The following is a 22,025-nucleotide window of genomic DNA, read 5'->3' as shown; positions in this document are numbered from 1 at the left end:
AGATTAATTAATTAATTTTGTACTATGCTTATTGTTAATAGTCTTTTGTAAACCGCGTTGAACTTGTGGTTACACAGTTAACAAGCACAATGTAATGTAATGCAGTGTGAGACCTTGGAGGGATTCTTAAGGCTAGATGTTATCCCATTGCAACAAGAATTCCAGTTGCTATTTGACCATTTGAAGGTAACCTTGGTGATGGCCCTAGTCACCAAAAGTACTGCTTTCCCAAGTAAAGGATGCTCAGGATCACAAGGTAGACATGATTCTAAAGAAGCAGTCTGAAGCTCTTGCTCTGGGAATCAAGGCTGCAGTTGCAGCTTCCTTTGCTGCTTGGACCTGCCACACTAGATTGCGATGGGAGCCCTCTACGGAGGAGGATTCTTGCCCCCAGCTTGTGTTGGGAAGGGGTAGATTATGTGGCAGATGCCCTATATGATCTTTTTAGGCATGGCTCTTGAATGCACAGCCTTAGTTTGCAAGGAATATTCAGACATGGTCATTGCCATTCTGTTCCAATCTAAAAAGCCTTCTACTGTGGTGGTCTATGTGAAAGGTTGGGAAGCTTTTCAGCAGTGGTGTGTACGAGATCGAGTGGAGCCACTTCAGGCTCCTATTTCGGTTATCCTTCAGGTTGGACTGGACAAGGGTCTTGTGGTGGCTTCCCTCAAGGTGCAGGTGGCAGGCCTTTCTTGTTTCCTGGCTCAAAATCGCAAGGCTTTGCTGATGGCTCTTCCAGATGTGACCAAATTCCTGACAGGAGCACTCCGGTTGAGTCCTCCACTGAGGCTTCCCTTTCTGTCATAGAATCTTAACATTGTTCTGAAGGGCTTTGCTAGAGCCCTATATGAGCTATTCAAAGAAACTTCCCTTTTGGACATCACAGTTAATACTGTGTTTTTGGTGGCAATTGTTTCAGCATGGCAGATCTCAGACATGCAGGCTCTCTCCTGTAGAGGGCACCTCCTTAGAATCGTAGACGAGTGCGCCATTCTCTGTGTTGTTCCCGCCTTTCTTCTAAAGGTGGTATCATTGACATTCTTCCATAATGAAAACTGTTTAGGACATTGTGATCAGATCTCAGGCAGCTTTAATGCCATTTGTAGATGACTGTAGCCTTCTCTATGGGAATTTTTGTTAAGGGTTTTTGGATGGATACAAAAAATAATACTAAAATAACTCAAAACCAACAAATAACTGTAGCTGAAGAAAAAGAATAGAAAGGCAAATATGTCTATCTGACAGCTTGCACAAAAATAGACTAAAAGTTTTGTGAAGTCCCGTGCATCTTAAGAAAAATATTCTGAGCAGTGAGAGTGTTGACTTTGATCTACAGCACATGTGTCAAACACAAGGCTCGCAGGCCAAATTTGGCCTTGATGTTCTATGCGGCCTATGGTGACTGCACCTGACACTACACTCTCCAGGAACACCACCACCTTCTCGCCGCCAAAATTTAAAATCTTTGAGCAGCCGATGCAAAGCCAGCCTCCCACTGTTGGCCTGCTCCGGAAGTGTTCTTTCTGCAGGGAAAGAGGAAGTGCTGCAGAAAGAATACTTCAGGGGCAGGCCAAAGGTGGGAAGCTGGCTTTGTGATAGCTGCCTGAAGATTTTAAATTTCAGCAGCAGGAAGGTGGTAGATGGAGGAATTGGTAACTAGGGACTGTCGTACCGTAGTATCCAGCTGAGAGGGAAGGACATGCTGCAAGGTTTATGGGAAGAGGAGGGTTGGGAAAGCAAATCATACATGGGCTGTTTATTTCTTTTGAATTCCTCTATCTTTGAATAATCAGAGATCTTCTGATTCAAGAAACTCAGAAATTTAAACTGTCCTTTCCATCTTTAAAAGGAATAAAATCTATTGGCAATATTACTCGATCTTTCTATATTCTCTCTAGGACAGGGGTGTCAAAGTCCAATCCAGTTGGGTTTTCAGGATTTCCCCAATGAATATGCATGAGATCTATTAGCATAGAATGAAAAAAGTGCATGCAAATAGATCTCATGCATATTTATTGGGGAAATCCTGAAAACCCAACTGGATTGTGGCCCTCGAGGAGGGACTTCGACACCCCTGCTCTAGGATGTTTGATGAGGGTCTTCCTTAATAAGTTATTTTCTCACTAATCAAACTATTTTCACTTGGATTATCGATTTTTGTGAACAGAGTTGAGCTCCTTCTGGGGAGATGACACGGTATATAAATCCAAGATTTAGATTAGATTAGAAGAAAGACTCGACTGGAACCCAATATAAGTGCATCCATACTGGGACGTTTGGTTGTTCAGAAATGTCCCTTTCCCTGCAGGATATATCTCAGTCCCCGTCCCGTCGCTACGAGTTCTGTCCCTGCCCCATTCCTTCAAGCTTTGTCCTCATCTGCAAAAGCCTCCAACACTTATAATTTTAAAATGTTCAAGGTTTGTGCAGAAGAGTGCAGGGACAGGGATGGAGATAGATCCCATGTCATTCTCTAGTTCAGAGCACCATCCAAGTTGGTCCAACTGTTGCAGAACCTGATTGTCAACTTCCAGGAAAGCCACTTAGTACTGTCCCAGTCACTACAGCATTGGTGAATTTGTTTCAATATGGCAGAAGGCTGTGCTTTTCTACCCAGACCATGCAAACAGAAGTTCTTGAGACAAATTTCAGACCTCTTGACAATGCCAGCGCCTAAGACATGATAGAAAGAACAGACTGACTGTAGTAATAATGTTTAACAGTGAGGAGGGAGTGGAACTACTGGTGTTCAAAAAAATGCTCAGAGAAGTGAAACCCTGAAGAGGGGGTGAAAACCACCTCTTGAAAGGAAGAGTTTACCATCCAATCATTGCATTTACATGTAGAAAATCACTCTCTGGTCACTGGTAAAAGTATAGGTTCATATACTCAATGCAGTATTATTCCAAAACTTATAACAAAAAGTTCTCTATATGGACAAAATGATGTAATGCACTTAGCTGCAAAAGACTTAAAAAGATTGAAAGTCTCAGGGGTCCCAACGTGGCCCCGTTTCGAGATCTTCTGCTTCAGGAGACCCAAACGTAGTTTGTTTAAAGCCCTCTGTGCAGACTTAGTAGAGTCAATTATTTGCCAAGAGAAATCTGGAAAAAATATACACACATTATTGAAAGCCCCACATCGCAGCAGTATTCTCAAACTTACTGCAATGAGAGAACAAGTTAACATCTTTTATGGCAAAAACGAAGAGGAAGAGAAGGGCTGAAAACTCACATACCGGTCTTAAAATTCAGAAATTCCAAACGACAAGGAGCACGAACCACCTCACCCGATTTATATCAAACAAAGGGGGAGGGGAAGGTGACCTCCGTTGGAGCGTGATGACGTCAGCAAACGTCAAAAAAATTTTTCACTGACACAAGCTAAGTGATGTTGTTTTACATAAAGCATGTTGAAAAAAGAAGAAAAAAGGAAAAAGAAAATCACAGAAAAGCGACCCACTCGATTTCACTGTTTAGTCCATATGGGTGTAAAGTGTTCAATGTAAAAATCCACTGCTGTTCTTTGCGCCACAATGTCCTTTGTACATCACCCCCCCGAGGGAGAATGACAATGTCCAAAATAGAAAATTTCAAGTCAGCTATGCTGTGAGCATGATGAAGCCAGTGTTGAACCAGCGGGGCTTCTCGTACACCAGATCTTATTCTACTGAGGTGTTCTCCTATGCGGGTCTTTATACTACGGATAGTATGGCCCACATATTTCATGCCACACGGGCATTGTATGATGTATACCACTTCTTTGGTGTTGCAATTAGAGGCCAAAGAGGTGGGTGTCTTCTTCGTGGTTAAATGCATCTCCTGAATGGGGACACTGTGCGGACACATTTTACAGTTGCCGCACGGCGTGTGCCCACTCGCGTCCAGGGAGGCTGCTACAGGTGTGCTAAAAAATTGTGAATGCACCAGGCGTTGTTTAAGATTCTGATTTTTAGTGAAGGCAAAACGTGGATAAACCTGAAACTCAGGGTGATACTGCATGATGTGCCACTTCTGCTTAATGATACGTTTGATGTGAAAGTGTGAGTATGGTAAAACACACACCAGGGGATGGTCTACAGCTGTAGGTTGGGACTCCAACAACAGGGAACGGTTGGCATACAGCCCCCTCTTGTATGCTTTACGAATGACTCCAGCTGGATACCCTCGTTCTTCGAATCTTGATTTCATAACTTCCGATTGCTGAATGTAATCTTGTGTTGTAGTGCAGAGTCTCCGGAGTCTCAAAAATTGTCCCGCGGGAATATTGTCCCTCAGGTGTCTAGGGTGAAAGCTGTCATATTGTAGAAGATTATTGCGATCTGTGGGTTTACGGTATATGGTTGTTTGAAAATGACCATTAATCAGCAGCACATTAATATCTAAAAAAGAAACTTGATGATATTCCCGCGGGACAATTTTTGAGACTCCGGAGACTCTGCACTACAACACAAGATTACATTCAGCAATCGGAAGTTATGAAATCAAGATTCGAAGAACGAGGGTATCCAGCTGGAGTCATTCGTAAAGCATACAAGAGGGGACTGTATGCCAACCGTTCCCTGTTGTTGGAGTCCCAACCTACAGCTGTAGACCATCCCCTGGTGTGTGTTTTACCATACTCACACTTAGCCTTTCACATCAAACGTATCATTAAGCAGAAGTGGCACATCATGCAGTATCACCCTGAGTTTCAGGTTTATCCACGTTTTGCCTTCACTAAAAATCAGAATCTTAAACAACGCCTGGTGCATTCACAATTTTTTAGCACACCTGTAGCAGCCTCCCTGGACGCGAGTGGGCACACGCCGTGCGGCAACTGTAAAATGTGTCCGCACAGTGTCCCCATTCAGGAGATGCATTTAACCACGAAGAAGACACCCACCTCTTTGGCCTCTAATTGCAACACCAAAGAAGTGGTATACATCATACAATGCCCGTGTGGCATGAAATATGTGGGCCATACTATCCGTAGTATAAAGACCCGCATAGGAGAACACCTCAGTAGAATAAGATCTGGTGTACGAGAAGCCCCGCTGGTTCAACACTGGCTTCATCATGCTCACAGCATAGCTGACTTGAAATTTTCTATTTTGGACATTGTCATTCTCCCTCGGGGGGGTGATGTACAAAGGACATTGTGGCGCAAAGAACAGCAGTGGATTTTTACATTGAACACTTTACACCCATATGGACTAAACAGTGAAATCGAGTGGGTCGCTTTTCTGTGATTTTCTTTTTCCTTTTTTCTTCTTTTTTCAACATGCTTTATGTAAAACAACATCAGTTAGCTTGTGTCAGTGAAAAATTTTTTTGACGTTTGCTGACGTCATCACGCTCCAACAGAGGTCACCTTCCCCTCCCCCTTTGTTTGATATAAATCGGGTGAGGTGGTTCGTGCTCCTTGTCGTTTGGAATTTCTGAATTTTAAGACCGGTATGTGAGTTTTCAGCCCTTCTCTTCCTCTTCGTTTTTGCCATAAAAGATGTTAACTTGTTCTCTCATTGCAGTAAGTTTGAGAATACTGCTGCGATGTGGGGCTTTCAATAATGTGTGTATATTTCATTTTTATTCTTCAGTTTTCGGTTTTCCCCGGCGGGGCCTTCTGCCACCATCGAAGCCTCGGCCTTCGATTTGGCGGAAGCCGTTTTTACTTTCATGCCCCCTCAACCGGGTTTTAAAAAGTGCCAGCGGTGTGCTAGGCCTATATCTCTCACGGACCCACACAACTGGTGTTTACAGTGTTTGGGTCCTGAGCATCAGGCCTCTTCTTGCACCCGCTGTGCTACTTTAAAAAAACGGACATTAAAAAATCGCCAAATTCAACAGCGATTGTTGTTCGGTGCCGAGATGTCCGACCCCGTTCCTTCGACTCCGGCTTCGGCACCGATTCAGTCGGCACCCTCGTCTTCGACGCCGCGTGATTCCACACCGGCATCTCAACAGTCAGGTAAGCCGGCTAAGAAGCCTTCCCCGCTGGAACGTCTTCCGGCCTCGAGTGCAGTGAGTCCAATCCTGCCGCCTGTAAGACGCCAGCGGAAGCGCTCCGCCCCTATAGAGGTGAGTCCCTCGACATCGGGCTCCTCATCTCCGGGGCGTCGAGCGGCACCGCAGGTACCGCAGAAGAAAAAAGCGGTACCGGTGCCATCCCTCGATGACCGCATTACGGCCATCCTTCAGGTGCAGCTTAAGGAGCAATTAGAACGACTCCTTCCTGCTATCATGACACCGAACCTTCCGGTGCCAGTCCGCACCGAGCCACCGGTACCGGTTGTGGATCAACCCGTATCGATACCGATTGTGGAACCCGTGTTACCCGCTTCCACTGTCTCGGTACCGCTTCACCTAACCTCATCGGTATCGATGCCAGTCCTTGCACCGGAGCCGAGAGCTCACCATCAATCGGTGCAGACTTCGGCACCGGTGCGACCGATAACTTCTCCTGACTCGGTATCGATGAGGTCGGGTAAGTCGGTGCGCAAAACCCGACACATGCAAACGTCGACACCTGAGTCTCGGGACCATTCTTCCCATGTCAGGGACCCTGATCTGTGGGGAGACTCAGAGGAACCCTTTCTTTCTGAAGGCGAATGTTCCTCAGAGGAGGAGGATTTGGCTGTCCTTGACCCATCCTCCAAACAGGCCACTTCCTCTTTCTCTAGTTTTTTGAAAGAGATGTGTGAGTCCTTGTCCATTCCTTTGGAGGCTGAATCCAAAAAGTCTAAAGCTTTTTTGGATGCCCTTGATTTTGATCAGCCTCCAAAGGAATTTTTGAAACTTCCCCTTCATGACATCTTGAGGGAAACTTTCTATAAGAATTTAGAGACTCCTTTAACTGTCCCAGGGGCCCCACGTAAACTGGATTCTCTATATAAGGTAATTCCCATTCCTGGGTTCGACAAACCTCAACTTCCACATGAATCCTTATTTGTCGAATCCACCCTTAAAAAGACTTCAGGAGCCAGTGTATATGCATCTGTCCCTCCTGGCAGAGAAGGAAGGGCCATGGATAAATTTGGTAAGAGGCTCTACCAAAATGCTATGTTGGCAAACAGGGCTGGTAATTATGCTTTTCATTTTTCTTTTTATTTAAAGCATCTCCTTACCACCATGGCTTCTTTCGAAAAATATCTTCCTTCACGAAAGCATCCCGCTTTTCACACATGCTTGTCGTCTCTTCTACAATTACGTAAGTTTATGGTTAGATCCATATATGACACCTTTGAACTAACATCCAGAGCGACGGCAATGTCAGTAGCTATGCGTCGTTTGGCCTGGCTTCGGGTATCCGAGCTTGATGTTAACCATCAAGATCGGTTAGCCAATGCCCCATGCCTAGGGGATGAGCTCTTTGGGGATTCCATGGACTCAACCACACAAAAGCTCTCTGCTCATGAGACGCGCTGGGATACCCTGCTCAAGAATAAAAAGAAGCCTCCTCCGCCAAGACCATATAGGCAGCAATCGGCCTATCAACGCCGCTTCACAGCTCGGCCATTGACTACCACTGCTCAGCAACCTAGGCGTCAGAGGCAACAACAACGTCAGCCTCCCAGACAACAGCAGCAGCAACAAGCTGTAAAACAACCTCCTCAGCAGAAGTCACAGCCCTTTTGACTTCATTCTCCACAGTATAGCCAGTATCCCTATTCCTGCTCTCCTGCCTCAGCCTATAGGAGGTCGACTTTCTCTGTTCCTCAGCCGGTGGGAAGTAATCACATCGGACCAATGGGTCCTCAACATCATCCGCCACGGCTACTCTCTCAACTTTCAGACTCTTCCACCTCAAAGCCTGCCAAAAGAGTCTGCTTTGAACAGTCCTCAATCGGCCCTCCTTATTCAGGAGGTCCAATCCCTCCTCCTTCTGAACGCTATAGAGGAAGTTCCTCTAGATCAAAAGGGGCAGGGATTCTACTCCCGTTACTTTCTAGTTCCCAAAAAGACAGGAGATCTCAGACCCATCCTGGATCTTCGCGATCTCAACATTCATCTAGTAAAAGAAAAATTCAAGATGCTTTCTTTAGCCATCCTTTATCCCCTTCTAAATCAAAACGACTGGCTATGCTCCCTCGATCTCAAAGAGGCTTACACTCACATACCGATCAATGTAACCTCAAGACCATATCTCCGATTCATGATCAATCATTGTCATTACCAGTACAAGGTGCTGCCCTTCGGTCTTGCCTCATCTCCAAGGGTATTCACCAAATGTCTCATTGTGGTAGCGGCATTTCTACGCTCTCACCACCTGCATGTATTTCCTTACCTGGACGATTGGTTGATCAAAGACACTTCCGCTCAAGCAGTCCTTCTGGCCACCAACCAAACCATCCAGTTTCTACAACTTCTGGGATTCGAGATCAATCTACCCAAATCTCATATCATTCCCACTCAGAGGCTTCAATTCATTGGAGCGATCCTGGATACACTCCTCATGAGAGCTTTCCTACCATCCAATCGTCTCCAGACTCTTCAGTCTCTATGTCACCAGGTGCTTCCTCTGCCGTCCCTCTCAGCAAGACAAATGATGGTACTCTTGGGGCACATGGCATCCACAGTTCATGTCACACCTCATGCCCGTCTTCACCTGCGCACTCCTCAATGGACCCTTGCTACCCAGTGGTCCCAAGCGTCGGATCCTTGCTCACGACACATATCTGTGACATCATCTCTTCGTCAGTCTCTTCAATGGTGGTTGGTATCCTCAAATCTATCCAGAGGTCTTCTGTTCCATCAGCCTCCTCATCAACTAGTCATCACCACCGACGCCTCTCTGTACGCATGGGGAGCTCACTTGAACGAGTTCCAGACTCAAGGTCTTTGGTCAGCCCAGGAAAGGAAGCATCAAATCAATTTCCTGGAACTCAGAGCGATGTTTTACGCCCTCAAGGCCTTCCAACACCTTCTCTTTCCTCAGGTCCTTCTGTTGTGCACAGACAATCAGGTTGCGATGTACTACATCAACAAACAGGGTGGGACAGGCTCTCGCCTTTTATGCCAGGAAGCCCAGAAGATCTGGACTTGGGCCATAGATCACCATCTCTTCCTGAAAGCTATATACATTCAGGGGAAACAGAATTCCTTAGCGGACAAACTCAGCAGAATTCTCCAACCTCACGAGTGGACACTCGATCCCGTAACTCTGCAGTCTATCTTCGATCAATGGGGCACTCCTCAGATAGACCTCTTTGCAGCTCCTCACAATCATCAGCTGCCCCTATTCTGCTCCAGACTTTACTCTCCGCACCGTCTAACAGCAGATGCTTTTCTCCTCGACTGGTCGAATCTGTTCCTGTACGCCTTCCCTCCTCTGCCTCTCATGTTGAGAACCTTGTTCAAGCTCAAGAGGGAACGAGCCACCATGATTCTGATTGCTCCGAGGTGGCCCAGGCAACATTGGTTCTCCCTTCTACTTCAACTCAGTTCCAGGGAACCTTTTCTTCTTCCTCTGTTTCCTTCTCTGCTTACGCAACAGCAGGGAACCCTTCTGCATCCCAACCTTCAGTCTCTACACCTGATGGCTTGGTATCTCTCGGGCTGAACTCGACTGATACTCTTTTGTCTCAGCCCGTTCGTTCCATTCTGGATGCCTCCAGGAAACCAGCCACTCTGCAATGTTACCATCAAAAGTGGACGAGATTTTCTTCCTGGTGTCTTCTTCATCATCTTGATCCCACTTCCCTAGCAGTGGAGACGTTGTTGGATTATCTTCTTTCTTTGTCTGACTCTGGCCTGAAGTCCTCTTCCCAGGACAAGCAGGCAGCATATTCATGACTGATGGGTGACGGCACCGACGGAGCCCCGGTACGGACAATTTTAGAGTGATTGCACTCTAAGAACTTTTAGAAAGTTCTAGCTCGGCCGCACCGCGCACGCGCGAGTGCCTTCCCGCCCGACAGAGGCGCGCGGGTCCCTCAGTTTCTTAGTTTCCGCGGAGCTAAGAAGACGCGTTTTCAACGGCTGTTGAAATTTTCTCCTAACTTGCCTTCCCGCTCGCGTAAACGTTTTGGCTTAAATTGCCTTTTTTCTTTCTTTCTATTTTGTTTAAAAAAAAAAAAAAAAAAAACTTTCATTTTTATTCTTCAGTTTTCGGTTTTCCCCGGCGGGGCCTTCTGCCACCATCGAAGCCTCGGCCTTCGATTTGGCGGAAGCCGTTTTTACTTTCATGCCCCCTCAACCGGGTTTTAAAAAGTGCCAGCGGTGTGCTAGGCCTATATCTCTCACGGACCCACACAACTGGTGTTTACAGTGTTTGGGTCCTGAGCATCAGGCCTCTTCTTGCACCCGCTGTGCTACTTTAAAAAAACGGACATTAAAAAATCGCCAAATTCAACAGCGATTGTTGTTCGGTGCCGAGATGTCCGACCCCGTTCCTTCGACTCCGGCTTCGGCACCGATTCAGTCGGCACCCTCGTCTTCGACGCCGCGTGATTCCACACCGGCATCTCAACAGTCAGGTAAGCCGGCTAAGAAGCCTTCCCCGCTGGAACGTCTTCCGGCCTCGAGTGCAGTGAGTCCAATCCTGCCGCCTGTAAGACGCCAGCGGAAGCGCTCCGCCCCTATAGAGGTGAGTCCCTCGACATCGGGCTCCTCATCTCCGGGGCGTCGAGCGGCACCGCAGGTACCGCAGAAGAAAAAAGCGGTACCGGTGCCATCCCTCGATGACCGCATTACGGCCATCCTTCAGGTGCAGCTTAAGGAGCAATTAGAACGACTCCTTCCTGCTATCATGACACCGAACCTTCCGGTGCCAGTCCGCACCGAGCCACCGGTACCGGTTGTGGATCAACCCGTATCGATACCGATTGTGGAACCCGTGTTACCCGCTTCCACTGTCTCGGTACCGCTTCACCTAACCTCATCGGTATCGATGCCAGTCCTTGCACCGGAGCCGAGAGCTCACCATCAATCGGTGCAGACTTCGGCACCGGTGCGACCGATAACTTCTCCTGACTCGGTATCGATGAGGTCGGGTAAGTCGGTGCGCAAAACCCGACACATGCAAACGTCGACACCTGAGTCTCGGGACCATTCTTCCCATGTCAGGGACCCTGATCTGTGGGGAGACTCAAAGGAACCCTTTCTTTCTGAAGGCGAATGTTCCTCAGAGGAGGAGGATTTGGCTGTCCTTGACCCATCCTCCAAACAGGCCACTTCCTCTTTCTCTAGTTTTTTGAAAGAGATGTGTGAGTCCTTGTCCATTCCTTTGGAGGCTGAATCCAAAAAGTCTAAAGCTTTTTTGGATGCCCTTGATTTTGATCAGCCTCCAAAGGAATTTTTGAAACTTCCCCTTCATGACATCTTGAGGGAAACTTTCTATAAGAATTTAGAGACTCCTTTAACTGTCCCAGGGGCCCCACGTAAACTGGATTCTCTATATAAGGTAATTCCCATTCCTGGGTTCGACAAACCTCAACTTCCACATGAATCCTTATTTGTCGAATCCACCCTTAAAAAGACTTCAGGAGCCAGTGTATATGCATCTGTCCCTCCTGGCAGAGAAGGAAGGGCCATGGATAAATTTGGTAAGAGGCTCTACCAAAATGCTATGTTGGCAAACAGGGCTGGTAATTATGCTTTTCATTTTTCTTTTTATTTAAAGCATCTCCTTACCACCATGGCTTCTTTCGAAAAATATCTTCCTTCACGAAAGCATCCCGCTTTTCACACATGCTTGTCGTCTCTTCTACAATTACGTAAGTTTATGGTTAGATCCATATATGACACCTTTGAACTAACATCCAGAGCGACGGCAATGTCAGTAGCTATGCGTCGTTTGGCCTGGCTTCGGGTATCCGAGCTTGATGTTAACCATCAAGATCGGTTAGCCAATGCCCCATGCCTAGGGGATGAGCTCTTTGGGGATTCCATGGACTCAACCACACAAAAGCTCTCTGCTCATGAGACGCGCTGGGATACCCTGCTCAAGAATAAAAAGAAGCCTCCTCCGCCAAGACCATATAGGCAGCAATCGGCCTATCAACGCCGCTTCACAGCTCGGCCATTGACTACCACTGCTCAGCAACCTAGGCGTCAGAGGCAACAACAACGTCAGCCTCCCAGACAACAGCAGCAGCAACAAGCTGTAAAACAACCTCCTCAGCAGAAGTCACAGCCCTTTTGACTTCATTCTCCACAGTATAGCCAGTATCCCTATTCCTGCTCTCCTGCCTCAGCCTATAGGAGGTCGACTTTCTCTGTTCCTCAGCCGGTGGGAAGTAATCACATCGGACCAATGGGTCCTCAACATCATCCGCCACGGCTACTCTCTCAACTTTCAGACTCTTCCACCTCAAAGCCTGCCAAAAGAGTCTGCTTTGAACAGTCCTCAATCGGCCCTCCTTATTCAGGAGGTCCAATCCCTCCTCCTTCTGAACGCTATAGAGGAAGTTCCTCTAGATCAAAAGGGGCAGGGATTCTACTCCCGTTACTTTCTAGTTCCCAAAAAGACAGGAGATCTCAGACCCATCCTGGATCTTCGCGATCTCAACATTCATCTAGTAAAAGAAAAATTCAAGATGCTTTCTTTAGCCATCCTTTATCCCCTTCTAAATCAAAACGACTGGCTATGCTCCCTCGATCTCAAAGAGGCTTACACTCACATACCGATCAATGTAACCTCAAGACCATATCTCCGATTCATGATCAATCATTGTCATTACCAGTACAAGGTGCTGCCCTTCGGTCTTGCCTCATCTCCAAGGGTATTCACCAAATGTCTCATTGTGGTAGCGGCATTTCTACGCTCTCACCACCTGCATGTATTTCCTTACCTGGACAATTGGTTGATCAAAGACACTTCCGCTCAAGCAGTCCTTCTGGCCACCAACCAAACCATCCAGTTTCTACAACTTCTGGGATTCGAGATCAATCTACCCAAATCTCATATCATTCCCACTCAGAGGCTTCAATTCATTGGAGCGATCCTGGATACACTCCTCATGAGAGCTTTCCTACCATCCAATCGTCTCCAGACTCTTCAGTCTCTATGTCACCAGGTGCTTCCTCTGCCGTCCCTCTCAGCAAGACAAATGATGGTACTCTTGGGGCACATGGCATCCACAGTTCATGTCACACCTCATGCCCGTCTTCACCTGCGCACTCCTCAATGGACCCTTGCTACCCAGTGGTCCCAAGCGTCGGATCCTTGCTCACGACACATATCTGTGACATCATCTCTTCGTCAGTCTCTTCAATGGTGGTTGGTATCCTCAAATCTATCCAGAGGTCTTCTGTTCCATCAGCCTCCTCATCAACTAGTCATCACCACCGACGCCTCTCTGTACGCATGGGGAGCTCACTTGAACGAGTTCCAGACTCAAGGTCTTTGGTCAGCCCAGGAAAGGAAGCATCAAATCAATTTCCTGGAACTCAGAGCGATGTTTTACGCCCTCAAGGCCTTCCAACACCTTCTCTTTCCTCAGGTCCTTCTGTTGTGCACAGACAATCAGGTTGCGATGTACTACATCAACAAACAGGGTGGGACAGGCTCTCGCCTTTTATGCCAGGAAGCCCAGAAGATCTGGACTTGGGCCATAGATCACCATCTCTTCCTGAAAGCTATATACATTCAGGGGAAACAGAATTCCTTAGCGGACAAACTCAGCAGAATTCTCCAACCTCACGAGTGGACACTCGATCCCGTAACTCTGCAGTCTATCTTCGATCAATGGGGCACTCCTCAGATAGACCTCTTTGCAGCTCCTCACAATCATCAGCTGCCCCTATTCTGCTCCAGACTTTACTCTCCGCACCGTCTAACAGCAGATGCTTTTCTCCTCGACTGGTCGAATCTGTTCCTGTACGCCTTCCCTCCTCTGCCTCTCATGTTGAGAACCTTGTTCAAGCTCAAGAGGGAACGAGCCACCATGATTCTGATTGCTCCGAGGTGGCCCAGGCAACATTGGTTCTCCCTTCTACTTCAACTCAGTTCCAGGGAACCTTTTCTTCTTCCTCTGTTTCCTTCTCTGCTTACGCAACAGCAGGGAACCCTTCTGCATCCCAACCTTCAGTCTCTACACCTGATGGCTTGGTATCTCTCGGGCTGAACTCGACTGATACTCTTTTGTCTCAGCCCGTTCGTTCCATTCTGGATGCCTCCAGGAAACCAGCCACTCTGCAATGTTACCATCAAAAGTGGACGAGATTTTCTTCCTGGTGTCTTCTTCATCATCTTGATCCCACTTCCCTAGCAGTGGAGACGTTGTTGGATTATCTTCTTTCTTTGTCTGACTCTGGCCTGAAGTCCTCTTCCATCAGGGTCCACCTCAGTGCCATTGCAGCTTTTCATGAGCCAGTCCATGGAAAACTTCTTTCAGCTCATCCCCTGGTGTCCAGGTTCATGCGTGGGCTTTTCAATGTTAAACCACCTCTTAAAGCCCCTCCGGTTATCTGGGATCTCAATGTGGTTCTTTCAGCTTTAATGAAACCTCCATTTGAACCTTTAGCTACTTCTCCTTTCAAATTTCTCACTTGGAAAGTACTTTTCCTTATTGCTCTTACCTCTGCCAGGAGAGTCAGTGAGCTTCATGCACTGGTTGCAGATCCACCTTTTACGGTTTTTCACCATGACAAGGTGGTTCTGCGTACACATCCAAAGTTTCTCCCCAAGGTTGTTTCTGAATTTCATCTCAACCAATCCATTGTTCTACCGGTTTTCTTTCCAAAACCTCATTCTCATTCTGGGGAACAAGCTCTGCATACTTTGGATTGTAAAAGGGCTCTTGCTTACTATCTGGAGCGTACGAAACCCCACAGATCAGTTCCCCAGCTTTTTCTGTCCTTTGATCCGAATAAATTGGGACGTCCTGTTTCTAAACGTACGTTGTCTAATTGGCTGGCAGCGTGCATTTCATTCTGTTATGCTCAGACCGGACTGACACTGGAAGGTTCTGTCACGGCCCATAGAGTCAGAGCAATGGCAGCATCTGTAGCTTTCCTCCGTTCCACTCCTATTGAGGAAATCTGCAAAGCTGCTACTTGGTCCTCAGTTCACACTTTTACATCTCATTATTGTCTGGATGCATTCTCCAGAAGGGATGGTCACTTCGGCCAATCTGTTTTACAAAATTTGTTTTCTTAATGGCCAACCTTCCCTCCATCCCTCTTTTTGTTAGCTTAGAGGTCACCCATCAGTCAAGAATATGCTGCCTGCTTGTCCTGGGATAAAGCACAGTTACTTACCATAACAGGTGTTATCCAGGGACAGCAGGCAGATATTCTTGCGTCCCACCCACCTCCCCGGGTTGGCTTCTTAGCTGGCTTATACTAACTGAGGGACCGCGCGCCTCTGTCGGGCGGGAAGGCACTCGCGCGTGCGCGGTGCGGCCGAGCTAGAACTTTCTAAAAGTTCTTAGAGTGCAATCACTCTAAAATTGTCCGTACCGGGGCTCCGTCGGTGCCGTCACCCATCAGTCAAGAATATCTGCCTGCTGTCCCTGGATAACACCTGTTACGGTAAGTAACTGTGCTTTTTGGACATTGTCATTCTCCCTCGGGGGGGTGATGTACAAAGGACATTGTGGCGCAAAGAACAGCAGTGGATTTTTACATTGAACACTTTACACCCATATGGACTAAACAGTGAAATCGAGTGGGTCGCTTTTCTGTGATTTTCTTTTTCCTTTTTTCTTCTTTTTTCAACATGCTTTATGTAAAACAACATCAGTTAGCTTGTGTCAGTGAAAAATTTTTTTGACGTTTGCTGACGTCATCACGCTCCAACAGAGGTCACCTTCCCCTCCCCCTTTGTTTGATATAAATCGGGTGAGGTGGTTCGTGCTCCTTGTCGTTTGGAATTTCTGAATTTTAAGACCGGTATGTGAGTTTTCAGCCCTTCTCTTCCTCTTCGTTTTTGCCATAAAAGATGTTAACTTGTTCTCTCATTGCAGTAAGTTTGAGAATACTGCTGCGATGTGGGGCTTTCAATAATGTGTGTATATTTTTTCCAGATTTCTCTTGGCAAATAATTGACTCTACTAAGTCTGCACAGAGGGCTTTAAACAAACTACGTTTGGGTCTCCTGAAGCAGAAGATCTCGAAACGGGGCCACGTTGGGACCCCTGAGACTTTCAATCTTTTTAAGTCTTTTGCAGCTAAGTGCATTACATCATTTTGTCCATATAGAGAACTTTTTGTTATAAGTTTTGGAATAATACTGCATTGAGTATATGAACCTATACTTTTACCAGTGACCAGAGAGTGATTTTCTACATGTAAATGCAATGATTGGATAGTAAACTCTTCCTTTCAAGAGGTGGTTTTCACCCCCTCTTCAGGGTTTCACTTCTCTGAGCATTTTTTTGAACACCAGTAGTTCCACTCCCTCCTCACTGTTAAACATTATTACTACAGTCAGTCTGTTCTTTCTATCATTCAGCAATTTTCTGACTACATTGATATACATCCCTGTATCCTCTTAAGCGCCTAAGACATGGCACTATCACCAGGTGCAGGGTTTAGTGACAGCAAGCAAAGAGGTGGTTCCTTAGGCAAGAGCTCATACGCGCCCATTCCAGGACACCCTATTGTCTTGCTGGTCCCCACAGACAGGTCAGCGGCATCTGAAGGGTATCAAACAAAAGCATGGCACAGCTCAACTTGATTAACAATATTTAAAAAAAATACAAGATGATAATAGAAAGAAAGAAAAGCCAATAAGGCAAAGAGGAAAAGGCCAAGAGTGATTTCCAAAATGATTTGCAAAAAGAAGTGTCTTTAGAGATTTACAAAAAGATTGAAAGGTGCCAGATACCCTTAAAGTAAGGGGAATTCCATTCCATAATTCTGTTAGTTTGAAAATAAAAGATTGACTGCATTGGTAGCTCTGGCCGGGGTCTTTGTTGGCATGCCCTTCAGGATAGCCTCAGGGATAATGCTGATGACAAACACCAGCCTTTACGGCTGGGGAGGTCATTGCAATGGCCATCCAGTGTGCATTAGACATGTTTTTATAAACCATGCGCATACCATGTGCACTATCCCCCAGATTAAAAAAAATTGTATGCAAATTTGGACATGTGCCCAATTTGTATGTGTATTTTAATTGAATGATCCAATTAGCACTGATAATTGGGATCTTAATAATTATTGGTGCTAATAGGAATTAAATTTACATGTGATTCCAAAAAAGGGGCATGGCCATGGGCAGTGGCGTACCTAGGGGGGGGCGGGGGGGGGGCGGGCCGCCCCGGGTACCAGCCCTAAGGGGGTGTTCCCGGCCTTGCCGTTCAGTCCCCCGCCACCCCCGAAGGACCGCTCGCCCCACTGACCTTCCTGCACCACCTGTGAAGCAGCCCGCAGCAGGATCGCGAAGTTAGCGTCAGCATCCCTGCGCTGCTTCCTGCGCCGCGATCCCGCCCCTCCTCTGACGTCAGAGGAGGGGCGGGACCGTGGCGCAGGAAGCAGCGCAGGGATCGCTGACGCTGACTTCGCGATCCTGCTGCGGCTGCTTCATAGGTGGTGCGGGGAGGCCAGGGGGGCGAGCGGTCCTTCGGGGTGGGTCGGGGCATCAGGCCTTCAGGGTGGGGCGGGCGGGCAGGCAAGCAGGCTTTCAAGGGGGAGGTGGTGACAGGCAGGCAGGCAGGCCTTCAAGGGGGGACAGGTCTTCGGGGGGGGGTGCAGACCTTCAAGGGGTGCAGGCCTTCAAGGGGGGCAGGCAGGCCTTCAGGGGGGTGCAGGCCTTCGGGGGGGGGGTGTAGGCCTTTGGGGGGGTGCAGACCTTCAAGGGGGTGCAGGCCTTCAAGGGGGGGAACAGGCCTTCAAGGGGGGAAAGGCAGGCAGGCCTTCAAGGGGGGGACAGGCCTACAAGGGGGGGGGGACAGGCCTACAAGGGGGGGGGACAGGCCTTCAAGGGGGGGTGCAGGCCTTCAAGGGGGGTGCAGGCCTTCAAGGGGGGGAAAGGCAGGCAGGCAGGCCTTAAAGGGGGGACAGGCCTACAAGGGGGGGACAGGCCTACAAGGGGGTGGGACAGGCCTTCAAGGGGGGGGACAGGCCTTCGGGGGTGTGCAGACCTTCAAGGGAGTGCAGGCCTTCGGGGGGGGGGTGCAGTCCTTCAAGGGGGTGCAGGCCTTCAAGGGGGGGAAAGGCAGGCAGGCAGGCCTTCAAGGGGGGGACAGGCCTACAAGGGGGGGGAGAAGCTACAAGGGGGTGGTACAAGCCTTCAAGTGGGGGACAGGCCTTCGGGGGGGGTGCAGACCTTCAAGGGAGTGCAGGCCTTCGAGGGGGGTGGTGCAGGCCTTCAAGGGGGTGCAGGCCTTCAAGGGGGGAAAGGCAGGCAGGCAGGCCTTCAAGGGGGGACAGGCCTACAAGGGGGGGGGAGAAGCTACAAGGGGGTGGGACAGGCCTTCAAGTGGGGGACAGGCCTTCGGGGGGGTGCAGGCCTTCGGGGGGTGCAGACCTTCAAGGGGGGGACAGGCAGGCAGGCCTTCAAGGGGGGGACAGGCCTACAAGGGGAAGGGACAGGCCTTCAAGGGGGGTGCAGGCCTTCAAGGTGGGACAGGCAGACCTTTAAGGGGGGACAGGCCTTTGGGGGGGACCATGATTTAGAAGTACATGGAGGGAAGGGGGTGTTCAAAGAGACATGCATATGCCAAACTTTGGGGGGGGGGAAGAAATAATGGGTCTGAAAATAGAGGAGAGGGAGAGAGATGATGGACCATGGGATTTAGGGAGGGAAGGAACAGAAAGGGAGAGAAATTGGACACAAGGGATGGTGTGGAGGAGGGATAGAGATACTGGATAGGAGGGTAATTAGGAAAAGAAACGGAGAGATGGTGGACTCTGGGATGGTGGGGAAGGAGGGAGAGATGCCGGATGAAAGGGTATTTAAGAAAAGGTGGATCTGTGGAGGGAGATGAAAAAAGGGAAAGATACCAGACTTCCTGGGAAGGGAAGGGAAATGGAAAGGGAGGACAGAGTTGGCAGATGGATGGTTAGCATGCAGAAAGAAGGAGACCCTGGCAAGCAAGTTATCAGAAGAAAACCAGAGCCTTGGACCAACAAGATTTGAAATATAACCAGACAACAAAAGGTAGAAAAATTAATTTTATTTTCTGTTTTGTGATTATAACATGTCAGATTTGAAATGTGTATCCTGCCAGAGCTGGTGTTGGACTGCAAACGTGAGCTAGGATTTAACAGAAAGAGGAAAAGTCCTTTTTGTTTCTTTATTTTATTTACACCACAGCGCCAGTGTGGTTAGGAGAAGCCAAAGGGGGTGAAAAAGCTATAAAACCCACCAGGAGTTTTGAAAAAAATCACCCAACTGGGCAGGAAAATCGAATTGAAAAACCAATTCAATAGGGCTGAATCGAATCAAAATTTTTTTTTCCTGTATCTGGCAGCATTAGTTTGCGCTACTGTCTTAGACTTTAGGACCTGGGATTGGGGAGAGATGGCATCCTCAGTACTTTATAATGCAAGTGAAACGAGGATTTGGTCAGACTTTTGAAGGGTCTGCAGAAAAAAAATATTGTATAGGCCGGGGACATGAGACAGCAGGAAATGGGAACTTTTCTTCCTTCTATTTTTGTGAATGGAAAGGCTGAGGATGTCAGAGAGGTCAGTTAAAATATGTGCTTTATAAGAAAATATAATAATGTGTTTTATAAAGTTTAAAGCATAGCTGGCCTACCCAGTGAGGTGTTCCTAGTGGTGATGGTGGCAGCGTGTCAATGTGTTGAGAGGAAGAGGTGGTCTGGGAAACTCTGCTGAGCAAACTCCGGGCCCATTTCCACCCCCCAGTTAGTCCACTCCACTCAACTGATTCACACACTGAGTGGGTCTTTGGGTGTTGTTTTGGGATCTCTTCCAGTGGTTTATCTCCTTCTGGTCCAAGGAAGGAAACTTTGTTATCCTTAGCATTGACCTACAGAATATGTTTGTAACAGCGCTGCTTGTGTGGCATTAGGCTATGTAGTGATCGAAAGAAAAAAACAGACCTTTGCACATATTTGCACTATATGGTGGGTGTATGAGGAGATTCACATTTCCTGCACAGCTAAGTCCATGTGAAGTTACCTTGTGCTGTATTTGACATCTAGCAAGGTCTCTGTTTGAAAGGAAAGATCTAAACTTAAAAATGAAGTGGCCAGAAGTTATGGTAAAAGCAGATAGTGTAGCTGGTTTTAAGAAAGATTTGGACAAATTCCTGGAGGAAAAGTCCATAATCTGTTATTAAGACATGGGGGAAGTGTCTGCTTGCCCTGGATCGGTAGCATGGAATGTTGCTACTCTTTGGGTTTTGACCAGGTATTAGTGTCCTGGATTGGCTACCATGAGAATGGGCTACTGGGCATGATGGACCATTGGTCTGACCCAGTTAGGCTATTCTTATGTTATGTTCTCATCTGTAGGGGCCTTTGTTTTCACTTCTTATTTTAATGTATTTTTTTTCTGGGAACTTATCAGTGTTTTTTATAATGGGAACAAAAATGGAAGAGAATTAATGTGTGTGGAATGGGGGGTAACTAATTTCTTCAGCTAAATAATTCAATCCACTTCAAACAGACATAGGAGAACTTGTGCACCATTCACACACCCTCCAACCAAAAACGTCAAAAGAAAAAAACTGTTCGACAACCTCCTAGCCATTCGAGCTGCAACACTCGACCCCCAACTCTACAACCAATTGATATCAACCACAGACTGCAAAACCTTCAAAAAGAAATAAAAACCCTTCTATTCAAAAAACACATAAAACCGAACTAACACAATCAGAACTGTCCCAAGCATCACCTGCAACTACTCCATATGTACTTCTAATGTCATGACAATTTAGACATAATTTATGTTATGTTATGTTTGGAATAATGGTTACATATATGAGGTTCAATAAAAGAAAATTTTCACTGCCTGTTTCTATTCTGACCATTTATTCCATTTCATGGTTATTGCAAAAAAAAAAAAAAAAAAAAAATTTTTTTACATGGGGGGGGGGGGGGTGTCAAAAAATGATGGGCCCCGGGTGCCACATACTCTAGGTACGCCACTGGCCATGGGAGGGTCATGGGTGGATCAGGGATATTTTCTTTTTAGTTTTTGTGCAGCAATATCTGCAAGAACCCAAAAAGAAAAGCCCTTAAAACCAAATGTTTGGCAATTAGCATGCTTTAAAAATTCAATTGGTATAGTGTGTGTTATTTCAGTTTATTTCTACATAGACTCACATTTTGTGTGTATTCTACTTACTTCATCAGGGCACGTTTTGAATCCAAACCTTTTGCATTGGCTTTTAAGTAAAATGCATTCTAAGCAAAAGCTAGGCTGAATCTGAAAGAGAGTAATGGAATGCTGTATATTGCAGGTCACCATACTGGAGCAGAAGCTGAAGGAGCACTGCAAGACCAAATTTGAAGTTAAAGTTTATCCTCGACAAACTCATGGATTTGTTCACCGCAAGCGAGAAGATGTTAATCCTGAGGATAAACCTTATATTGAGGAAGCAAGAACGGATATGATTATGTGGCTGAACAAATACATTTAATTTTCTGATTCAACTTTGGTATCAAGTTTATTAAAAAAAATTTTTAACTGCTTAATCAAATTTCTAAGCAGTGTACAATATAAAATTTACATAAAAACAGATTAAAAATCAAGGGTACTAGATAAAACCAAGACATCTTAATAAAACACATAAGACAAATGGACTTACTTCAAACAATAGGAGAGAAAGGGAAGAACTATAATTGTAAAAGAGAAAGCGAAACAAAAAAGGAAAATACAGTAGGTTAGTGAAACGACCAGGTCCCAATTTGTATTCGCCTCGTTCTGCTGTCCTGCTTTCACATACACACACATGCCAATATGCCAAAGGATATATCTCCTTTATTCAGAGTACTGTAACATATATATAGCATTTCACATGGGTCAGTTTTCTCAGCATAGACCATATTTGGTAACAGGATACATAAAAGCAACTAGAAAAAAGATAGCAAACATAAGGGGGGGAAATAGTGGGAAGTTTCCATTATAGCATATAATACTTGTCTTGTCTTGTCTAAGGTCTAGCAATGTTTCTTTTGTAAC

At 46.8% G+C, this 22,025-nt stretch overlaps 1 protein-coding gene across 3 annotated transcripts in view; it reads left to right on the top strand.

Moving 5' to 3' along the window:
• Positions 1-21,496, top strand: part of CMBL (carboxymethylenebutenolidase homolog) — a 66,041-nt gene extending 44,545 nt beyond the window's left edge. For all 3 annotated transcript variants that reach the window (XM_033929819.1, XM_033929817.1, XM_033929818.1), the window contains exon 6: positions 21,304-21,496. In XM_033929819.1, the coding sequence (XP_033785710.1) occupies positions 21,304-21,483 (180 nt within the window). In that variant the 3' untranslated portion in view covers positions 21,484-21,496. The remainder of the gene's footprint in view (positions 1-21,303) is intronic.
• The last annotated feature ends 529 nt before the right edge of the window (positions 21,497-22,025 follow it).

Source organism: Geotrypetes seraphini, chromosome 2, assembly GCF_902459505.1.
Source record: "Geotrypetes seraphini chromosome 2, aGeoSer1.1, whole genome shotgun sequence".
In the NCBI taxonomy this organism is placed as follows: domain Eukaryota; kingdom Metazoa; phylum Chordata; class Amphibia; order Gymnophiona; family Dermophiidae; genus Geotrypetes; species Geotrypetes seraphini.
The sequence above is the reverse complement of the archived record's forward strand: the minus strand, read 5'-3'. Positions and strand labels throughout refer to the sequence as shown.